At 38.1% G+C, this 24387-nt stretch overlaps 1 protein-coding gene across 1 annotated transcript; it reads right to left on the bottom strand.

Annotated features, from left to right (window-relative positions):
* Positions 1-202: 202 nt before the first annotated feature.
* Positions 203-15062, bottom strand: LOC149425944 (arrestin domain-containing protein 17-like). Its single transcript, XM_089645283.1, has 8 exons — positions 13570-15062; positions 12135-12299; positions 6381-6592; positions 4994-5176; positions 4036-4224; positions 2931-3195; positions 1475-2326; positions 203-1009 (listed from the first exon to the last, which is right to left on the bottom strand). The coding sequence occupies exons 1-7, from the start codon at positions 13682-13684 to the stop codon at positions 1857-1859; spliced, it is 1599 nt and encodes a 532-aa protein (XP_089501409.1). The 5' UTR covers positions 13685-15062; the 3' UTR covers positions 203-1009; positions 1475-1856.
* Positions 15063-24387: the final 9325 nt, after the last annotated feature.

Below are 24387 nucleotides of genomic sequence, written 5' to 3'. Positions count from 1 at the left end.
ATGCCAATTTCCATTCTCTTTTAATATTTTTATTTTAGTGTGAAAATTAAATTTTAATTTCTAATCTTTATTTTTAGTTTAAATTTATCTTTATTTTAATGTTGTTTTTTGTTTAAATGTATAAATTCGTATATTTTAAAATGGGGGCCTCAGCACGGGTAAATAACCCAGTGAGGCCAACATGACTGAATTAAGATATGAAATACTGTAAAATAATGTATCAATAATAAAAATAAAAATAAAAATGTATTTATCTTTGTGTTAAAAATATCTTGTTTGTTTCTTACAAATAAAAAAATATACATATTATAATAAATGTTATACAAAAGTAGTATAAATATTAAGCACATTGCTTGAGGTATATGAGTATTATGTAAAAACTTATTTTAAAAGATGTAAGTGCAAGTTGATTCTACATTATAAAAATGTAATACAATTAAAAAAGATAATTATTAACTTATTCGAAATTCCAATGTTTTCGTTTCAATACAAAATATCCTAATTACTAAATACCGGGAGTAAAGAGTCCACATATGATTTGTAAAAAATCGCATAATTATTAAAAAAATACCTTAAAATGTTGTAATGAGTATAACCTCAAATTGTAATAGTTAATTATTAAAAACAATATTAGCGATTCTTAAATGAAAATCTCAAACAGAAAAAGATACGGTCACATCTAGGACTTGAACCCCGGACCTTCGCCTTGCCGGTGCAAAGACAAACATTCAAAGAATAACCTTAATAATATTTTAAAATCTCCTAATACCATATTATAGGCGGCATATGTTGCTTGTGCAATGATGGAGGACTTAGCCAGCAGAGGAATTGAACCCACCGAGGAAACCTAATGCGTCCTAAACCCACCGACTGGTCAACTTCGAACAAGGTTATTTATATTTTATACTTGTATTATGACATAGAATCACCACCCGACGTTACTGTGCTTTACCCTAGGTATACCTTGTATAATTGTTTCTTAGGTTTTCGTGCTTTACCCTCAGTTCACCTTGTATAATTGTTTCTTAGGTTTTCGTGCTTTACCCTCAGTTCGGCGGCCGGCATAGTCCAGTGGTAACGCATTGGACTGCCATTCCGAAGGTCGCGGGTTCGAACCCGGCGTGCGCAAACAAATTTTATTTGATTAATTTGTGTTATTTCACAATTAATTAATTAAAATAATATATAGTATATTTGCGGCACGTTCCAGAGTGGAAGATACTACCAGTATCACCCTGGTGTAAGACCACCATTCAGAATTGAAACGTTGCTCCAAATGGCTTTAGCCGTGTTTAGTGACTAGATCTGAATAGCCAGGTACTTCCCCACCTTCCTCTTTCCCTTCCCCACTTACCTTCAGCCTCACAACATCCCCCAATTGGGGATGCCATAGTCTCACTGGCTCCAGACGGGAGCAGTTGGGACTCTTGTGAGGTATTCACTATAAAAAAAAAAAAAAAAAAAAAAAGTTCACCTTGTATAATTGTTTCCTAAGTTTTTCGTGCTTTACTCTCGGTTCACCTTGTATAATTGTTTCCTAAGTTTTTCGTGCTTTACTCTCAGTTCACCTTGTATAATTTTTTCTTAGGTTTTTCGTGCCTTACCCTCAGTACACCTTGTATAATTGTTTCTTAGGTTTTTCGTGCTTTATCCTAGGTACACCTTGTATAATTGTTTCTTAGGTTTTTCGTGCTTTACCCTCGGTACACATTTAATAATTGTTTCTTAGGTTTTTCGTGCTTTACCCTCGGTACACATTTAATAATTGTTTCTTAGGTTTTTCATGCTTTATCGTAGGATAAAAATTAAAACAATTATACAAGGTACACATTGTATAATTGTTTCTTATGTTTTTCTTATTGATATGGGTAAGAGTAGCCTGCGAAGGTCGAATAAGGTGGAGGAATGCCGATCCTTTTCTGATGATCAATTTCATCTTGAGTCATTTCCGTAGAAGACTGACCTCCTTGATATGGGAGTGGTGATGTGGACTTGTCCATTTCACCGTGGATGATTTCCATGGAAGACTGATCTTCCTGGAACGCGTGTGGTGATGTGATCCTGTTCTTTTCACCGTAGATGATTTCCAAGGAAGGCTGACCTTCCTGGAATGCGGATGGTGATGTGATCCTGTCATTTTCATTGTGGATGATTCCGATGGAAGACTGACCTTCCCGAAATGCGGGTGGTGATGTGATCCTGTCATTTTCATTGTGGATGATTCCCATGGAAGACTGACCTTCCTGAAATGCGGGTGGTGATGTGAACCTGTTCTTTTCATCGTGGATGATTCCCATTGAAGACTGAGATAGGAATGGGGGGGTTGCTGAAATAAATCAAATTTCAATTAGCACTATGCAAAAACAATGAAAGTTGTTTGTAATAGAGATTGAAGAGAATGTTTAGCTAGAAATTAGCATTATTTTAATAATTTTCGAGATCGAGAAAAAATAGAGATTGTAAAAAAAAATTGTTTAAACAAATTCAATGTAAACAAAACTAAAAACTAGTTACAGAGGCAATTGAAATTCACAAAAACCCCATTAATATCAATAGGGACGATTAGGCTTAAGAATTTTGGTATTCGGTGCTTAATTGTTACACCAAAACCCAAACCACATTTTTATACTAATTATTATAATGAAATACTGACGGTAAGAGGATTAACGCTTGCAACATGGTATCACTTCTATACACTACACTACAATCTACACATCTGCCCTGATGATGGACACTGCAAAGGTGTTCTAAACATTGGCTAAAGTAGGAGAAGCGCAACAGCTTATAATCCAAAAAATTAATCACAATAAGTAAAGGTCTTTGCAACTGTATATCGAAATAGACTAAAATTTCAAGCCGATTTCGAAGCTTCATGACCAACATATTTTAATGAGTGTAATCTAACTGTGGAAACAGGTGAAGCAAATTACCTTCAAAAGGCGCAAACGGTAACAGGTTCGGTTCAGGTCCCAAGCTAGACTGTGGCATCACGGGGGCGCTCGGGAGTGGCTGTATGGGCCGCAGCGATGAGAGTAGTGGGGAGTCTGCCTTAGACTGCCAGTTACTCGCTTTAGGAGACGGCACGGGGGCCGGGCCGGGGGGAAAGCAATCAAAGCCAATTAAGGGCACAGTTCCCAGGATGATAGCCATCTTTTCCTCTGAGTCCAGGTGGCACCCAGAAGGTACACATTTTATCTGAATATTAAAATAAAACCTTTACAACACCGTTCTTTTGAATGCAGTCTATCCCATCATGTGGTATGTTTTGTCACAACGCATGTGTTTTTGTGAAATATCATGAATCACGTAATTTGTAATCACTTATGTGTTAGAAAATTGACACAAAATCTCTTATGGCTGTTGTTTCATCAAACATATTGATGGATGAGCTATAATTTGGCCAAACCATGTCTAAATGCACAACTTTGCTGTGTCTAAAGTTTCCTAGTGTAAATTATACTAATCGGTAAATGTAAGTGAAGGAATCCATTTACTAATAGAGGCCGACACATTTCAGATTGTAATATTATGTACCTCTATTAGTATGAAAGACAAAAGATACTCACAGTAAATTCAATATGTAGTTATTAGTTTATGTAGTGTAGATATTAAACATTAAAAAGTTTTACTCTGATGCCATTGGTGTCGATATTCGGCGGTAATATTTTTTTCAGTAGTCTGACACATACATATCATTTAACTTATCGTAGCCTCCTCTAGGGAAAGTTTAACTTACCTTAGCCACCTCTGGGGAAAGTTTAACTTACCTTAGCCTCCTCTAGGGAAAGTTTAACTTACCTTAGCCTCCTCTAGGGAAAGTTTAACTTACCTTAGCCTCCTCTAGGGAAAGTTTAACTTACCTTAGCCTCCTCTAGGGAAAGTTTAACTTACCGTAGCCACCTCTAGGGAAAGTTTAACTTACCGTAGCCTCCTCTAGGGAAAGATTGGACACAGTATGTTATTGTACCGAACCAGAATCAATTTTAATCATAAAATGGCTATAATTTCAAACTGTAAAAATAAAATAATAACTACCATTATCTTGTAATACAAATCTATAATTCCACAGTCCTTGAGGTTGGACGGAGGCAATTCGGGCAGCTGTATATATTCCCTCCAGTCCTTGGAGCAGTTAGCGGCCAACTCTCCCAAACTCAACTCTACTACGAGATCCTTCACTGACTCGATTCTATGACAAGGTGTTTTGAAGTGATATTTGACTGTCTGGAAATAAAATAAATAAATTATATATCATGTATATATATTTCTTTGTCATTATAGTTTACCACCATGGTAAGGGCATTCACCTAGTTTGGTTAAATAAATAAATTAAGTATTTTTAAAAATCAAGAGTAAATTTATCTTTTTGAAGTAGAAAGGATTGAAACATGAACTGATAATAAATATTTCCACCACATGTTTTCGATAATTTGCAAAATTAATTGTGAAGAAAAATACACGAAAATGAAACGTCGGATAGGATTTTCTAAAGTATGTTGGAAAAAATAAGAAAATTGCAAGAAATGTTTGGTACTTATTTACAAACAGTTTCGAATGCTTCAAATGCGAAGATTTATAAAAAATGTTTTTGTAAAGCGTTTTTTTTATTAATCATCTGCTTGTTGATTCTCTAAGAACTTAATCATCTTTAAGCTTTTCTTCGCGTTTCGTATACCTGCATAAATATACTGATTTTCGTATCAAGACAATGGTTAAGTTTTGATCCTTCCAGATCCTTGTAGATACTCTCAGTATCACCCTGGTGAAAGACCTCCCATCACAATCAAAATGTTGCTCGAAATAGCTCTAGTTGTGTTTAGTGACCAGATCTGAAAAGCCAGTTACTTTCAAACCTTCCTCTATCGCATTTCTTTCCCCTCCCCACTTCATTCAGCCTCATACAACTTACCACAATTACAATGTGTAGACTTTAATGCTACAGAGGATATCAATAAGTAAAGCAATAAAATGGAAAGGGGCATAAAGATATTACCTTTTTTAATACAATTTCGATATTGTAGATGTTGACCTTGCTTCCATTCTCACAGCTGACATCTATGGGAATAGTCTGTCCCGAGCAATATCCCGACACGGGAAGGTGAAAGTCTAGCAGTAGAGGGCCCGACTTGCAGCAGAAGCAGCCGTAATGCTTCTTCAGGTGGATATGAATTGGCAACTGCAAATAAATAATAAATATTAATTAAATCTTCTTTGTATGGCTGGAGAATGGTTGCTATAAAGGGAGGCATTCAAAACCTTCATCCAGACGGCAAAAGGCGTGTGTGGAAAGTAGCTAGACAAGTATCAAACAATAGTTAAATAACGAAAAGAAACAAATATATTATTGTAGTCTCAATTTACTTCACACGCTCTGTTTTGTACATTTGATAGCATAAAGTAAGGACGAAACTAATGGCATATGGAATTATTGTGTCCCTGAGGAACTAATATATGGACACTCTTGTACCATGTATCCATTCAATATAATTTATGATTTATTTATGTATTTTGTTTCATATGTTTACTACACTGTGTTTATTTCATCACGACGTTTGGTCACCAGTGGGTTCGTTCATCTTCCAGCCAATAACAGAGGTAGGGCTCATATCTTTAATTGTGTCAGCACTTGATTTGTTCCTGAACGCCACTAACGTCCTGATGAGTCATCGATCAACATCTGTCGTCTCAACACGTGAGAATATACCTACCCCCGTAAAGTGCCTTTTACATATCGAAAGCTCTGACATCAGTAATGACTGATTATACGTACCACCGAGAGATAACACCTTAACTTAATCATGTGCAACAAGTGATCACCACGTGTGTGTGCATTGGTTGTATTTTAAATTGACTTATAATTCATACATTTATCGAACATTATGGTAGTGCGTTTACACTATTTTTTTCTGGGCTTATAAAAAGACTTATCTAAAAAATACTCGATTATTTCAAAGGCCAAGATGTATTCTACTCGCAGTATTTAATTAAAGCATCTGAAACATTTCTAGGCGACCAAATTTTCAAACCAAAAACACATGATTTTGCATTACTACGTATGGCATCGCCTTAATTGTTTTTTCTTTTCTTCAATAGTTGTAAAACTTGCAAAACCCGTATCTGGAAATTTCTGTTGGTTCTGAAACATTCACAAAAAGTGCACTAAATTGAAAATAAATAAATTATCAATAATCTTTGTTAAATATCCAAAGAATAATGTATAATTATGTTGGTATATAGCATAAAAGAAATATTATTTTATATTCAAAGTGTGCTAAACAGTTTTTCGTGACATCTACAGATTTCAGAAAAATTCCAGAGCAGGTTTTGCAAGTTGACGACTCTTAAACCTAATGTTATTTTAGAACGATGTTAATGTAAACCTTATAATCGGGATCAGAGTTCAAATCCAAAGGCAAGATAACTGTGAAGGGCAACACGGTGTCCATGTTGGGTTTCTTTGACCGGTCTAACGTGGACTTGATTGTGTAGCGGATAAATCCAAAAGCTCCTTCGAACGAGGGGGGCAGGGATTTGGGCAGCGTGTAGCTGAAGGGGTAAGTGTGCTTGCCGTCCGACAACTCCATCTCATCTCCTAAGTAAATATAATACACATATTAGTATGAGGGGGGAGGGAATCGGGCAGCGAGAAGCTGAAAGGGTAAGTGTGCTTACCAGCTGACAACTCCATCTGATCTCTAAATAAATATAATAAACATGTTTGAATAAGGGGGGAGGGAATCGGGCAGCGAGAAGCTGAAAAGGTAAGTGTGCTTACCAGCTGACAACTCCATCTGATCTAATAAACCAATATAATAAACATATTAGAATGAGGGGGGAGGGAATCGGGAAGCAAGAAGCTGAAAGGGTAAGTGTGCTTACCAGCTGACAACTCCATCTCATCTCCTAAACAAATATAATAAACATATTAGAATGAGGGGGCGAGGAATTGGGCAACGGGAAGCTGAAGTGGTAAATGCGCTTACCGGCTGACAACTCCATCTCATCTCCTAAATAAATATAATACCCATATTATTAGAATCTTTTTAATATATATAAATATATAATATATATAAATATAATACCCATATTATTAGAACCATTTTGCACTCTCCAAAAGCTCTCTGTGTGTGATATGTACCTGGAATTCCAAACTTAAGAGGCGTACTCCAAAGAACTGCGTACACATGCAAATATTCTCTGTATTTACTTTTTTAAATCTTTGCAGGTTTTTTGTACAACGCGGTCATTACAAACCTTTTTTTAATTTTTTTGATACTATCCGAGTGCACAACTGCATGTCTTCTTTAACTTGTCCGGTGGTGAGTTTCTGGAAAGAAAACGGTCCCGCTGGAGGGAGTTTTTTCAACAATCAAAATATAGAAAAAAATAAATGCCACCTCGTAGAGTGTAAAAAAATAATAAAACAATCCTTAGAAACTAGCACGAAAAAACAAATAATAAGCTATTTAGAAGGAAAAATAAAAACAATTTAGCAGAAATCGCCAACCATCGAAATCGGAGCAGATTTTTGTTTTTACTTAATAAAAATCAGATTCACTTACCACAGTTTTAATGATGCCAAGGGGATCAAGGGGGGAAGAACAACTTTTTTCACACACTTACATATACGTATTATTATTTACACTTACACTATTGTATTTTCATTATAAAAATTCAACATAGGTACACAATGTATATGCAGTCAATAATTACGATAACAAAAACACTAATCTAATTATTATGTACACTATCTTAGGAATAAAATTGTCTTCACTAACTAATACTGCTTTTTCGTATGGTAGTCTTCGAAACATGGATATACGCAAAATGCAAGATTGCAGTCGGTGCATATATATTTCGTGTCACTTCTTTTTTGAGCTTGAACTGCTGTATGTCTACACACATGGCATTGTCGTTGAGTTCGCTTTCCTTGGGCTGCAGTTTCTGGTACAAGACGGAGAAAATGTTTTGATAAAACCTTTTGCGTTTTCAAACAATGCAAAAAGAAAGCATTTAGTATTCTAATGTCTATCAATCTGAAGAAAATTTTCTTATACCATTTTAGAGACTTCCTGGAACTGCTTGCGAAGCCCAATATGCGGTCCACTTTGTCAAAAGCTCCCATATTCTTGGTATAATCTAAAACTACATCTGGTTTTATTTTATTTTCTCCAGTGGAGAAGTCAATATTATCAGTAACAATCATTGCATCTGTATGTATGTTACTAAGCATAAGTACATCCCTTTTATCGTGCCATTTCTGCGCCATGAGATTGTTCGAATTCAAAGACTTCATTTCAGTTAGTTGAATCGAATTCATGAATAATGGGCGTAAACTTACCCTGATCCCATTTTCGATGATCAACTTTTCTCTTTTTGGTTGTTGAACAACTAGGGAGAGTTTCATCCTCATCAGATGTATCAGATTCATCGGATGAGCTATCCGAATGTATTGGCAAATCATGAAGATCCTCGTTAACATCTTCATCTTTACTTTCGATTAAAATATCAGCAATGTCTTGTTCATTCAAAGGGTTAACCATTTTTTATAAAAGTAAAATATTTAAATTGAACAAGTTATCAATACGAATCACAAAGTCAAATCACAGTAAAACACTGTCGAAATTATTAATAACCTAAAATAATAAAATGTCAATGATAATAACAGTATAACGAATAATATTTCAAATAGTTCACAGCACTCAGATTCACTATTGAATTTTGTTCAAACTGTCAAAAACTGTATTCAAACTGAAAACAAACACTGTCGGTACAATATATGTAATAAATATTCACATCCAAACACGTGAGGTAATTTTTAATGCAAGATGATTAGGTTATTCAGTGTAAAAACAAACAAAAACCACAAATTTCACTTTAGAAAAGACAGCGCTTGCAATAAAAATGTTGTTTACCACCGACTACCAGACGGTGACGTCACGAAATATTTTAATTGTGAATAACTCCGTTGGTAATGTACCTAAATCGCTAAAAACTTTTGCAAGTTATGACAAATTGTCCCTAGATGGCAGTAACCATAGATTTTCCGGAAGAAATTCAATAATTAATTAATTTTAGGCGCAACCGTACGGGTACGGTCATACTCCTTACGAGGAATTTTTTTCTCACCGTACCTGTACGGTCATACCTCCGGACAGGTTAAAATGATTTGCCTGTAAGTATTAAATTGTATATTGATTTCCAATCTTCTATATAAATAAAAAATTTAATATTCGTTTGTTCAAAATCTTAAATCTCCAAAAGTTCTTCACTGATTTCTTTAAAATTTTGACACAATGATGGATTCAAAATTTATATAAATGTCACCTGCGTAAGGTAAAAAGGTAAAAACAAATTTGAAAACACCTGCCGAGTGGTAAACACTGGCCGAGTCCGTCCGTTGTTATAAAACTCATTTTTCATACTTGGCGAGACCATAACAACAGCACATTAAACTTATCTCAATGAACTAACTCGCCCACTGTCTCTTCTACATACCTCCACTCTCCGATAAGTTGCTCGATGGAGTAACAAATGAGTGCGGCTGATGTAACTCGGCCATAAAAGCACCACGCGCTATTGTTTATCTATCTGCACAGACAGACAGAGCCACAGTAACGCATGGCGGGGTACAGCTAATATACTATATTAAAGTAATATTCAATTTGGCTCACGGAACATGACTTACCTACCAACAAATTAATATAGATAATAATATATGGGCATTTATCACAATATCAAATAAATATTAGTCACAAAGAGTTTTTCAAATGACCTTTCACTCCTGAATACCTAAAGCTACCTCTGATGCTGAACACTGTTTCTACAATACATTTTACCATACGTTTCTACAACAATATTTAGTTCAACGATGTTGCATTATAAGTTGGTTTTAATCATAGACATATGAATATTAGTAGACCTGCCCTAAGTGATTAAAAGCGTATTATCCCCACTCCCCATACCGGTTCCATTGGAGCCGGCTGTGCTCGCGTATGGCCTCAAGTGAAATTTGAAAACGTGACGTCATCATTCTTGTGCGAACTATGGTCGAGGCATCATCGGTTCATTTTACGAAATAACACGGCAAAATGTTGACTTGTACTATGAAAACTTGTAAAAATAGATGTGAAAAAGAGAATAAACCCAATTGTCGTATTACATTCCATATATAAGCATTATTTTACTTTATTTTAAGCATATTCACATCGTATAATATGAATCAGTTGTTACTATCACATCGAGAAACGTCTGGACGCGAAACACAAAGCTGGTTGGTTGCTGGGAAGTAAATTATGAACATTTATAAAAGTGTCTTAACTAAATACTTAAACGAAATATTCGACTCTGAAAATAGAACCGAATTTTTTTGCCGAATTCGGACTTCGCAAATTTGTTCATAACGTGGCGAGTAATTTGCGCTCCCATGTAAAAATGTCTATTCATTCAAAAGCAGATTTTACTTTTAAGAACTAAATGGTGATATTATAATGCGAGATGCCTATTTACTATCAGATTGATTTATTGACGAATCACAGTCAGCTTCACTCCCTTTGTTCTTCAACAGTTGATTTTACCCCTCGCCATTATCTTCTCGTCTATTAATTCCTATGTCTGTGGTTTTAATACATTCTTTGTCTGGCGCTAGCAAAATTTTGGCTCCCCCTTTCAAAACCGGTAGATGCCTAGGCAGGTGTGTACTGTAATCAATAATATTAGGATGATTTGTATTTTTGTGTAGTTCCATTTTTATGAAAAATAATCTCAACGGCGATGTGTTTGGACTGTTAGGTGTTAGGTATTAATAGCGCCTTGGAAATTCGGCGCCCAGAGCGGACTACTCAAAAAGCGCACGCATAGGGCCGGCCCTGCTTTGTCTTCGAATAGAGCTGATTTATATGGTGAAATTGTTTAACTGTCGATGTGCAAAATGAAGTTGTTTGATGTCTGATAAAATTTAAAATAAAAATTGTTAATATATTGTATAAAATATACTTGTAAAAGTCTATTTAAAAGGATAAAATAAATAAAATTGTAAACTTGTACGTCTTTATGCCAATTCTACGATAATGTACCTACAAAGCAACAAGATAAGTATTTATTTTACAAAATGATATTTATTTTATGTACTTATATATATTGCGTTTCTAAATTATGTAAAATTGAGACTTGGGTTATATCTGTAAAAGCCCTGCGAGAATCACATAAATTTTTATTACTAAACAACAATAATTGAGCCCTTATGCAGAAAAACAGTGTCAGTTCTGAGATTATTGGCTGTCATACTTTTCATTTGACTGTAGTGAGCAAATAGACATTGAAAGTCAAATAAATTTGTATGTAACAAGGTATTTCATTTAATAGAAGTTTTATGTATTTTAATCAATTTTTTCAAATATTTTGAATACAATAAAAGTTTAAAAAATATAATAATAAAGCCATCTTTCTGTAAAACAATATTTTTTCGTTTTACAAACAAAATTAATAAATTCCAGACATCTTACAACATTACAGTGGGTCCCACTCAGGCGTAGTGTGTTCAATTCCTCGGCTGGCTAAGTCCTCCATCACAACACAAGCAACATTTTCAGCTTACTGTGGTGGTAGTAGGAGATTTTCAAATATTGTCAGGTTATTCGTAACCCGGGAATGTTTGTCTTTCTTTTTAAATAAAATAGTAAAAAAATATTTGCAAATAACTCAATGCAGAAATAAAACATTGTCATCATAAATGTATGATTACGAAATCGGCGGCAGACTGCAAACCACAGTGGCAGACCACAGGCTTAATACAAGACATGATATTAATAATCATTATTATTAAGTCTGTGGTCTGCCGCTGTGGATTGGCTGCCACCGACATCAGAATCGTGCCTTAATAATGACAAAAAATACCAAGCGCCAATCACAAACCGTCAGTTTCAATGATGTAATGGTTGACTTGTCTTGACTTCACCGTTGTAAGGAAAAAGAGCGCTCTACCGGCCATCACAGCAGGCCTTATGCTGCCATCTGTGGTTGAGATTTATAATAATTTTTGCTTTGAACGTAAATGGATAACGCGTGATTTCGATAATGCTGTTCTTCCGTATTAGGACTCAATTAATTAAAAAAATGTTAATAATTCAAGTTACCGAACATGGTGCAAGAGGGTCTGATCAGAGAGAAAGAGCTGGCAAAGTATTCCTCGTCTCCGGAGTAATGGGTGGCGTCGCTGTCGGACTTTTCGTTGGAATCTTTCTCCTCAGTAGCATCACTCCATGAAGTTGAAGCTCTCCCTTCAAACTTGATAGAGATTTCTTAAAGATGAAAAAATACAATGTTTAAAATTAAACCTGCCGATACATTTAAAAAAATGCTTTATTTCAATTTACTAAAAAAATAATGAATCCTGTATTCACTTTGACTAATTTAAATTATTTAGGTAACTGAATTTTAAAAGGTATCTAAAATTGGTTTGATAAGTTTATTAATTTTATCCTTAGAATTTCAGCTTCAATAATGAGTAAAAATGTTTATGTCATTACTGTTTTGATAAAAACAAAATCCAGACTGAAAAAGTGAAAATATATTATTTTCCTTCACCACATTGCAAATACTCAAACTTATCGGCACAGGTAGTCAAAATAGGAACTAGGAACCAACAATTATTGAGTCATAACAATCATTCCCAAAAAGTTTTAGAAGTACATTGAAAGGAAATTTTCACCAAATATCAAAAGAATAATTTATTATTTAGATATTTGCCATAAAATGTAAACTTTTTTTATATTCAAGATATTCCAAACAGTTTTTTTTCAACCATGTATCTCCAGACTTCCAAAATTTCCAGAGCACGAACGGGAATATATATTGGTATTCAAAATATATTTTTTAAAGGTAAATTTTTCCATACTTAACATAGATATTGTGACATTACGAAAAAGGTAATTGGTTTGCTCCTCTTTTGGATACCTTTATACAGGGTGTATCGGCACGTACCCGACAAACTTTAACCAGCTATTCCTTAGCACGTTTGGAGTAAAAAATGTTATGGGCACTTTGCTGTCCGGTAACATTTTTTTTTAATAAAAAATTTACTACTCATATTTTCACCACACGTCACCAATGTTTTATCCTTTGTCAAAGTTTGAAAACCCGTCTGGCAATATTTTGTTAGAGTTTCGTTGAATAATGTACGTACGTACCTACGTTGGCGCGCTTTTACAATCACAACGAAATGGCACGGCACCATTCGTCTCATTTTTAACTATTATTATGTAGTGTGTACGAAAGAGCGAGGACACTTTTTGAGACACTTGCTAATAACAGCTGTTGTACACGAGAAACAATACAAATGACAGTGACGGAGTGTGGATTTTTTATTTATTTTTTGTTTTTAATGGAAAAAAAATGTTACCGGACAGCAAAGCGCCCATAACATTTTTTACTCCAAATGTGCTGAGGAATAACTGGTTAAAGTTTGTCGGGTACTTGCCGATACACCCTGTATATAAGTTTCTAAATTTGTACTTAAAGTTTTCTGTTAAAATAAAACTAGACCCATCATAATAAATAATTCTGCTTTACCTCTGATTTTTATTGGAGCTTCAAAAGTATACTCGACTATCCCGTTCAGTGTTTGTCCCGGACGATAAACATCAGACGGATCGTTGAGGATTATATGACAATCTTTGAGACCCATTTTGACTTGAAACCAATATTTTATATTAATATAGGTTGCACAATTATTAAAGTTGACCCAAACAAAACAAACTTAGGATTGTATGTCTTGGTGTATTCTGATGATTTCCTTGCCACACGTCACTGAGAAACAACTGATTATCTTGCTTACGCCTGCTTATGTATTTTAGCGAGAAAGGAACAACATTGTTGCCCCTTCCGTATTGGGCCCTACAGATGACACAATTTAGTTGAGCATCAATCTGATTGCGTTGAATGTAAAGTTAAGCTGTGTGGAGATGTACTATATGTGATAAGTTGAATCTGTAGTTGTTCAACCAGAGCATCATCCATCTAACCAAGTTGAAGCGTCTGTAGCGCGGTCGAACTGTTAAACCAACTTTACTCAGTATGCCTAGAGAACCTTTGCCAGGTATGACTAATTAATGTGAAGTTTTGACGGGTTTTTTGACATTATATAAGGATTTAACTTGCCTTTGGGTTACTAAAAGCAAGATGTACTCTAATAGAGATGCCAGGAACGAAGCTTTTGTGATCCTTTTGGACCAGTATGTATGTATGTATCGAAAAGGATGCAAAGATTAAAATCGTTTAAAGTCAAATTTGAAATATGAGGACTGCTTATCAAAGGAAGGTGGAGTATCTTAAAGTTACAATCAGTCGCTCTTCTGCTGTTACTGATACTCTCATTAAGTACAGTATTTTGTTTTGATGTAAACGGAATAAGTTTAATAGTTCACTGAAACATTCTGGATTTATTTTCAAACAATTACGAAAGTCATCACTATTTAATTCTTGAAGTAGCATCATGCGACTGATTTCTTTCATTCATTGAGCTATTTTTATGCCAACTTTTGTATTTTTCTTTTAACAATTAATAGTTAATGGAGATACCAGAGAGATAGCAAATCTTGTTTTTTTTAATAAAGCAGTAGGCATGGGTGTGTTCCCCAGAGTAGCAACTAACAAAATTGAACCAACCATCCAGTTGTCTGTACACAGCAATCGATGGTTGACTGGTTGACACACAATGGTTGAACAAACCATAAATCAACTATCTAGATCTAGAACAAACCAAATTGAATCGTCTGTACTAAATGTACACATTCGAAAATATTATGGCATTCGAAAAGTTTTAACATTAATAAATTATTGTTTCTTTTTATTATGTAGGCATATTAAAATTAAAGTTGTTTGACAGAAATCAAAGAATTCATAAAATTTAAAAGTTCATTTCATTAACTTTGACATTTTAACTAATTTACGGACACTTCAAACAGTTTCCACACCGATCGTATTTCTATTTCAAAACATCTGACAAAAATCAAAACATTGGGTGAGGCCGTAATGTTTTTGTTCCGCAACCGATGGAAAACAGAAAGCATTGTGGCCTCGACCGGATGTTTTTGTTTTCGTCGGATGGTTTGAAAATATTTTATCGCGGGAGACCAGAATTCAGATTCGATATGAAAACGGACCGTGTTCTATTTTGATTCTGATTTTGGTCCAGTTTAATGGCGGCAATATCTGACAGCTGTCATTTTGTTATTTTACGTAACTACAATATTACGTGAAAATGTTACGTGCTTATTTCGATATATTGCGTTGAAAATATTGTTTTAAAGAATAACTATTTTAGGTTTATCGGTAGTTGCGAACCCGCATTTTGTTAATATTGTGAATTTCGCGTGTATTTTTTTATTATAACAATAATAATATTGACATTTGCGTCACTCAGTGATGGTGTGCCAAAAAAAAAAATCTCCCCAGTTTTTTCTCCGAAACTCTCAAAATTTCATAAAATCCCCCAGAATTAAAAATTCGTTACTTCAACCTTGAAAAATAGGCAAAAATGCATAACAGGTGATACAACAGGCGCGTCAGCGGGGGGGGGATTTTTTTCTGTTATGAATAATGTTTTATTTCCTAATATTTTGGCAAATCGATACTATTGAATGGTAGTGATACTACCCACAAAACTTTTGAGTGTGTAATACCTTGACGTGATAAAAAAAATGTCGGTACACAAAAATTAAATGTAAAAGGAGCAAAAAATAACGATATTCAGTAAATATGGAAGTGTCGGTATGTTAGTAATGGTTTCACTAGGCATATCTATCTTGCCAAGGCTCCTATCAGAGAACAACTTGACAAACGTAAATATACCTTAAGCCAAGCTTAAAATGCAATTGATATTCCGGCCCACTTTGTACACGGTGTCCGGAAACTCGTAGTAACAGCGGGAAAATGTAGAATTTACACCACATGGAGAACCCAGATAAACATTAAAAAAAAAATTATTTGGGCATTTCAACAAAAAAAAAAACGAAAAACAAATATTTTTCGGCGATTTCAGGGTTAAAATTTTTTCGTTGTTCGATGTCGACACGACGGATAGTGAATTATCATTAGCATAGGTAGGTACATAGCATATGTCATTCTCACAATATGTAGCGATGTTCAAATTTCCAATTCAAAGCAACAAACACGTCACAAAAATTGTTCAACCTGTTCACCGTTAACTTCCAAGCATAATTGGGTCCGTCTGGTGATTGATTCTTGCACTCTTTGAATTATGTCTAGGTTAATTTTTACCTCGTCGAAGGCACCGATGATACGTAGTCTTGTCAACATCAAAACATCGAAAACGCACTATTGTTTTAAAACACACAAGTTTGTTTCGTCTAAATTTCGCCTATAATTAATAATTCACCAAAAACCAATTATTGTTTTAAGACGTACAAGTTTTTTTTTATCTAAATTTCGACTATAATTCACAATTCAAGAAAAAAAGCACTATGCTTTATTTTTAAATTAACGCGAAGAATTTGATATGTCCCTAAGTATTTACGTGACTTGAATTCACAGAACGACCAAATTGAAGACGTGCGCCCGCATATGTCTCCGTAATTTTACACGCAGATGGAGGCGGCAGTTCATATTATTAGACCTTAAATATTTAGTGAATAGCTTGGCCGGCTAAAAAATTAAAAAGCCAACTTAAAAATACACCCATTAGTCCGCAGATTTAGCTCTAGACCCTCATCAAGTCGTAAATCTGAAATGGGAAAACGTTAAGCCAACGACTCAAGAGCAATAGAAACCTTCACCCAAGGTTATATTGCAATTGTTTGAAGGTCGTATTAAAAAATGTTATTCTAAAATATTTAAAATAATAATAAATCTAGCGGTGAGAATGGCGATGCCAGCGCCATGGACCCGAACAACGTACCGAAGTGGTGTAAAGCGGAACCACTTTAGTTACAGCACCCTACCACAGGCGTGCTACGGTCACCAGATCGCGCGGTTGAAGAACTGATTTCCGCAACCAACAGTCATCATCTCGCCCCCCTTGGAGCGGTCGCCGAGGCGCTTCCGCCCAGGAAGCTGCCCTCTCGGCAGCGCAGTGTTCACCATCAGGGCAGATATGTAGATTGTGGTGACACGTGTCACGATATAAAAATCTTTTGGAAGATAGATTAGCTGTTGAAGTTAGGAAGTAGTCGTAGTAGGTTACGAAGTAGTCGTAAGTAGTAGGTTGGCAGTTTTCCAACAAGGTAACGCACCTTACCACAAATCAAATTAATTTGGGAGGTGGTCAATGGGTACCGCCGCCCCGGGAACCATTTATTGGATTACCAACACCTCTGCCACAGGTCACCTGAAGTGGTTCGCTACGTTTGGTGACTTAGCAGGGGTGCCCGGGCTCATGGAGGGTTGTTCGTTCTGGATTACACTGATGAATGGGTCGGCCTACTTACTGCGGGGCAGGCTGGGCTGGGAGAGGCCGGTTGAGGGAGATCCAGTAAACCGATTATCGCTGTCTGGGCCGCTGGATAGTACAGGGTCCCGACCCTTGGGCTCACAACCAAGGGTGGGCTGCCCCATCAGCCAGCGAAAAAACCCTGCCGCTGATGTTGTGCCGGTTCGTGACCGGTGAGGACCCAGCATCCAGCGTTTGGGGCGCACTAGGCGTCCTCCACAGCCGGACTCTCCTGCCCATTGCCTGGAACCGCAGTCAGAAGGACATTCCTTACATTTGGTGTATCCAGTTGCTCCACTCCAGCTCCCTACCCAACCTTTTTAACCTAATCCTTCCCAACCCATCCTAAATCCCACAAAAAAATAAAACAAACTTAAAAACTATAAATTCACAACCAATTTATATAAACTCAGCGACAGCGAACAGTAGGAGTCCTCAGTGTGGACCGAGGATGAAGGTGAATTTCGCTAACATTCGCGGTCTGCACACCAACCTAACTCCCATCCACCACCACCTTCTCTCACAAAATCCCCATCTCCTCTTCCTTACGGAAACTCAGATTGCCGAGCTCCCAGATACCTCCTATCTGAATTGCCTAGGATATCATCTGGAAAGCCTTTTCAGGCCAAAATGAGGTGTCTGCCTTTACAGCCGTGCTGACATCAGCTGCGCTCGTCTCGCAAATATCAAGAGCGCAAAACACGAAGTGCTATAGGTACGTGTGGATCTCACCGGTATGATGAGAATTTATGCGTGCCTATATCGCTCACCAAACCTTGCCGAATCAGACACTGTTGAGTTGTTTAAATACTTGAGTGACACTGTAGATATTCTCTTGCTCCGTTACCCATCGGCCGAGTTTGTAATCATGGGGGACTTCAATGTTTATAATGAACAATGGCTGAAGTTCTCGGGCCCAACGAACTCTACCGGTAGATCAGCGGAATCCTTTGCTCTTATCTATGGACTAAGCCAACTCATAGAATCTCCGACCAGAATACCAGACATCCCATCACATCGAGCCAACCTACTCGATCTCTTTCTTACTAGTGAGCCACTCGGGTAAAGAGTGGAGGTGACAGCGCCCTTAGGATCCTCTGACCACTGCCTGATTACCACCTCTGTCCCATCCTCCATGAACCGTCAACCTGACAAACATGTAAAGAGGAAGGTATGGCACTACAGGGCAGCAAAATGGGACGGCATGCAGTCTTTCTTCGGCGCCTTTCCTTGGAGTACTGTATGCTTTAGATCCGAGGACTCATCAATTTGTGCATGCGAGGTAGGAGAAGTAATCACATCAGCAATTGATTGCTACATTCCCTTCTCCGTCAAATCCTCTGAAATGGGCACAAAACCGTGGTTTGACCATCGCTGTGCTGAAGCAGTCAGACTCAAAAATACGGCTTTTAATGCACTCCGGAAGATTAGCTCCACGAATAACCTTTCGGAATACCGAAAACGGGCAAGGGATTGTAAGAGAGTTCTAAATAGAGCTAAGAGCGACCACGATCAGAGAATTGCGAAAAAGCTGGCTGACTGCCCCACTGGTAGCCGTGCTTTCTGGTCAATCGCTAGCTCGATCGGAAGAAATTTCTGCAGAACCGCTTTCCCACCTCTGACCAAGCCTGATGGTCGGCTGGCTAACTCGGCCCGCGAGAAAGCTGAATTACTAAAAACTCTACTCTTCAAGATAACGGAGAGACTCCCCCTTCCATTCCGCACTGCGGTTTTCAAATGGAGGAACCGAAGATCCGGAACAGAGAGGTTCTCCGAGTCTTGAACGAGCTGAAAGTCGACAAAGCCAGTGGGCCGGACGGAATACCTGCCTTGGTCCTCAAGAGGTGTTCTGCAGAAATGACTCCAGTGCTCGCGAAATTATTTAGGCTCTCTCTCAAAGGTGGAAAGGTGCCAGATCTTTGGAAAAAGGCAATCGTCCACCCAATCCCAAAAAAGGGGAACCGCTCCGACCCTTCTAACTACTGCCCCATAGCCATCACTTCCATACTCTCGAAGGTATTAGAAAGGGTGGTTAATAACAAATTGCTCACATATCTCGAGAATAACAATATCCTAAGCGATCGGCAATATGGATTTCGTCAAAACCGATCGTGTGGCAATCTACTCGGATATGTGACGCATATTTGGGGGCGGTACATGGAGCGTTTTGGTGAAACTCAAACCGTTGGGTTGGATATCTCCAAAGCCTTTGACGGAGTCTGGCACCGGGCGCTTATCTTGAAGTTACCATCGTATGGGATCCACCCAATCCTGCATAGTTGGATTGCGGACTTTCTGAGGGGAAGAACAATTCAAACCGTGGTTGACGGCTCTTCTTCCTCACCGCACCAAATCAATGCGGGGGTGCCACAAGGATCTCTGCTGTCTTCGACTCTGTTTTTACTGCTCATCAACGGTCTCGTTGAATGTGCACCAATTCACTGCTACGCTGATGACAGCACCGTTCACGAGGGTTATCTTTTTGACAGGCCCCCTTCCACACATGATGTCCGAACAGCTCGGGAAGTTTTGAAGCAAAAAATTGACCACCACCTCGAGATGGTTCGTGCCTGGGGTAAGGCCAACTTGGTCAGTTTCAACGTCTCAAAAACCCAAGCGTGTCTGATTTCGGAAAAGAGGGAGATCAATGACTGTCTGGTGCAATTTGATGGGAGCACTCTCCCCAATAAAGACTCCATTGAAATGCTTGGAGTTACTATATCAGACCGGCTCAAGTATCGGGGATCCATAGAAGCCCGAGTAAATCAGGCCTCCAAGAAGTTGGGCGTCTTGTACAGGGCTAGGAGATTCTTCAACAGTGACCAGCTGCTGACCCTGTACAATCTCAAGTCCACCCAACTATTGAATTTGGGAGCCACCTTTGGGCTGGTGCCCCAAAATACTTAATAAACCTGCTTGAATCTGTGCAAAGGAGAGCGATCCGTCTGATTGACAATCCGTTGTTAACAGACCGATTGCCTTCTCTAACGCATAGACGCAATGTAGGAATGCTATGTCTGTTCTACAGGTATTTCAATAGAGCCTGCTCCAAGGAGCTAGCAGCATTGATTCCTGATGCACCGGTGCACGCGCGCGAAACTCGACGGACACGAGCTGAACACCCGTTCACGGTTGACGTTGGCTTCACGAGAACGGGCCGTTTTTACGACTCGTTTTTGTGTAAGTCGGCTCGTATGTGGAACGAGCTACCGGCATCTGTTTTTCCTCCCTCCTATAATCCGAGCCTCTTCAAGGCCCGCATTAACAAATCCCTTCCTACAGCCCCTACCTTATTCCGCCTCACAACGCCGCCCAACCGGGTGGTGACATAGTTCCCCTGTCTGTACACTGAACAGGCAGGGACGATCTTGTGAGGTGTCACATTAAAAAATAAAAAATAAAAAAATAAAATAAAAATACGGATCTTTATTTTTTTCAATTATCGCACACCTGCTTGGATTGCAATTCTTGTCCTTGAAATTGTCTGGGCAATTTGTAAGGCAAAAATTGAAAAAACTCGTTGATTCTATTTCCAAATGAGTTCAAAAAGTTATTAAAGCCAATGTTGGACATATTTTATATAATTTAATGTACTTTAAACAAATAAATATGTTCACAAGCGTTTTTATTATATTATTAAAAAAATAATAATAACCTTGTTCACGTTGCTTCGTGCACTACTGTATCTGATAAGTACGTTCTCTTCGATGGATGGCTTCATACAATCGACTACTAAAGAAACTGGTGTGGGCTCAAAGCCGTGGTTCAGTCGACAATGCTCCGAAGCAGTTCGACGAAAAAACGCGGCTTACCGAGCCTTCAACACATCTCGAACGCCCGAAAGCAGATCAGCATACAACAAATAGGCAAAGGAATGCAAAAGAATCATTAATAGGTCGAAATTCGAACACGACCTGCAGATCAGCAAAACGCTGGCTGCCTGCCCGCGTGGCAGCAGAGCATTCTGGTCGCTTGCGTGCTCAATAGGTCGGAATTTTTGCAAACCCAGTTTGCCACCTCTTACCAGACCTGACGGCTCACTAGCAAACACCGCCACCGAAAAGGCTAACCTATTAGGGAAAATGTTTGCGGAAAACTCGACCCTCGACGGCGGAAATGCTGTTTCGCCATCGGTTCCTCACTGCGGCTTCTATATGAAAAAGCTGAGGATCCGGCATCGGGATGTACTCCACGTTAAACGGAGGCTCGATGTTAACAAAGCTAGTGGACCTGATGGAATATCTGCCCTGGTATTGCAGAGGTGTGCTGCGGAAATAGTTCCAGTTTTGACAAAGTTCTTCTCCCTGAAGTGTGGCACTGTGCCCTCTGGTTGGAAAAAAGCGGTAATTCACCCTATTCCCAAGAAAGGTGACCGCTCCAACCCGGCCAACTACCGCCCCATAGCGATCACATCAGTTCTGTCCCAAGTGATGGAACGTGTGATCAACGACAAACTGCTCACATACCTCGAGAAGAACAAAATTATCAACGACCGTCAATACGGATTCCGGCGGAACCGCTCGTGCGGTGATCTTCTCGCGTATGTGACGCATGTTTGGGGGCGGTGCCTGGAACGTCACGGTGAGACCCAAACGGTCGCACTAGACATATCCAAGGCCTTTGACCGGGTCTGGCACCGAGGACTTGTCAACAAATTGCCTTTTTACGGACTTCCCACATCCCTGTGTACGTGGATTGCTGACTTTTTAAGGGATAGGTCGATTCAGGCGGTTGCTGATGGTTTCACCTCTTCCTCACACTCCATAAATGCTGGCGTCCCACAGGGATCGGTTTTGTCTCCGACTTTGTTTTTTTTGCTCATCAATGACCTTTTGACATGTGCACCGATTCATTTTTACGCGGATGACAGTACAGTTCATGATAGCTTTTTGTTTGACAAGCCTCCAAAGGGCACACAAACTCCAACGGCTCGGAGGGCTTTGAAGCAGAGAATGGACGGTTATCTCGAGAATATTTCCTCCTGGGGTAAAAATAATCTCGTCGAATTTAATGTTTCAAAGACCCAATCCTGTCTGATTACGTCTAAAAGGGATCCAAATGATAATCTAGTCTCCTTCAACGGAAGCAATCTTCCGAACAGGCCTTCCATTGATATGCTTGGTGTAACTATAAGTGACCAGCTCAGGTACGGGGGCTCCATCGAAGCCAGAGTAAAGTTGGCCTCTCAGAAGCTGGGCGTACTGTACAGGGCCCGCAGATACTTTAATAGTACACAACTGCTGACCATTTGGCAGCCATCTCTGGTCCGGAGCCCCTAAATACCTGAAAACAAACCCTTGACTCTGTGCAAAAACGGGCGGTCCGTTTGATAGATTCCCCCAATCTTAACAAACGGACTGCAATCTTTAGAGCACAGGCGTCAGGTAGGTATGCTGTCCTTGTTCTATCGGTATTACAATGGAAGATGCTCTGAGGAACTAGCGTCAATGATCCCTTCGGCACCGGTGCGTAGTCGGGATACACGCCAAACGCGCGCCCAACATTTGTACACGGTTGATATTTGTCACATGAGAACGGTTCGCTTCTACGATTCGTTCTTAAGTTCAACAGCTCGGCTGTGGAACGAGCTGCCGGCCTCTGTGTTTCCTCCCTCCTACAACATGGGACTCTTCAAGACCCATGTTCACTCCTTCCTCTCCACAAAAAGACCCTCCACACAGCATCCCCAAAGATGACATAGGCCCTGAGGTAAATTATTTTCTTCAGGGCCTCCTGTGTGGAGTTAATATAAAAAAAATTATAAAAAAACAACCTGCAAAAGTGGTTTTGTGCAAACTATCTTGCGTCTCTCTATTTCATATGTTAATAGAACCCAACATAATAGAGAAAGCTATATTTTGCGAATATGTCAGAGATACGTATGAATATTAGAATAACAGCTGTTTTTAATACCGCAGAGAAGAAATATTTTATGATTACACCGGATTAAATGAAGGGTGATTTCTAAATAATGCTTTAAATCCGGGTTCCTTTATTTGTTTTACTTTTGATTAGTTAGGTACTTTAATCTTCAGTAATAATTTATAAGAATTTGATTTTTTAAAAAAGACTGACTCGATTTACTCAAAAACGAGAGATCAAATAAAAGAAAATATACTTCAAAATCGATTCCAAATGTGATGTAAATTCACCAGTTTCCCGCTTATACTACGAGTTTCCGGACACCGTGTTTTTGCTATGAGAGAGATTTATGCCTACCAAGTTGCTCTCTGGTAAGAGCCCTGGCAAGATAAGTCTAGTGATACAATTACTAAAAAATACTGATATATTGGGCCATAGCCGTGGCTTTTTCGATGTTACAACAAATTTTCCACTCATTTTGCTCTCGTCATTTACCTATAGTTTGGAATACCATAGTTACAGAGCCTCCGAGATTATTAAGGAACTGGGACTAATGTGTGGTATTCGCAATTTTATACGTCGTTTTTATATCTCTGTAGGTAATAAAAATCTCTGTTTTTTGACCTTTCCAAATGCAAAATATATTTTCATACCATAATTCAAAATAATAGCGGTATTTAGAATTTTAAACTTTTAAGCCCCTTCAATAAAATTAATGTTTATGGATTTCAAATGTGCCCCCAATCTTAATGATGTGGCAATGTGGTTACAAATCCAAAATTAAGTTTTGTATGAAAAAGGCCGCGCTACCGTTCCTTGTAAGTGATTTTTTTCATGTAAATCACTTGGTTGTGTTTGCTGACTGTCAAAACTCAAACTACATATTTTTGGTGACCGGTGAAAATCCATGAAAGACGGTAGTATTAAAATGACCCAAAAAACCACGAAAACATGGTAAAAAGTAAAAACCATGCATCTGGCAGCACTGCCTTCAACATAACCATAGATTACATTGAATACATATCTGTTGAGTGATGTGGTTTATTTATGTACTGTTGTATCCATGGTTGTATCTGTCA

The sequence above is a fragment of the Hesperophylax consimilis genome, chromosome 2, assembly GCF_061612785.1.
Source record: "Hesperophylax consimilis isolate HC1 chromosome 2, BYU_Hcon_1.0, whole genome shotgun sequence".
In the NCBI taxonomy this organism is placed as follows: domain Eukaryota; kingdom Metazoa; phylum Arthropoda; class Insecta; order Trichoptera; family Limnephilidae; genus Hesperophylax; species Hesperophylax consimilis.
This window is presented reverse-complemented; position numbering and strand designations above follow the sequence as displayed.

Coding starts and splice junctions, on each gene's coding strand:
- LOC149425944 (XM_089645283.1), bottom strand. CDS start 13,684: ATGGGTCTCAAAGATTGTCATATAATCCTCAACGATCCGTCTGATGTT. Junction 12,300..13,569: donor AGCTCCAATAAAAATCAGAG/GTAAAGCAGAAT, acceptor TTCATCTTTAAG/AAATCTCTATCAAGTTTGAA. Junction 6,593..12,134: donor ACCCTCTTGCACCATGTTCG/GTAACTTGAATT, acceptor ATATTTACTTAG/GAGATGAGATGGAGTTGTCG.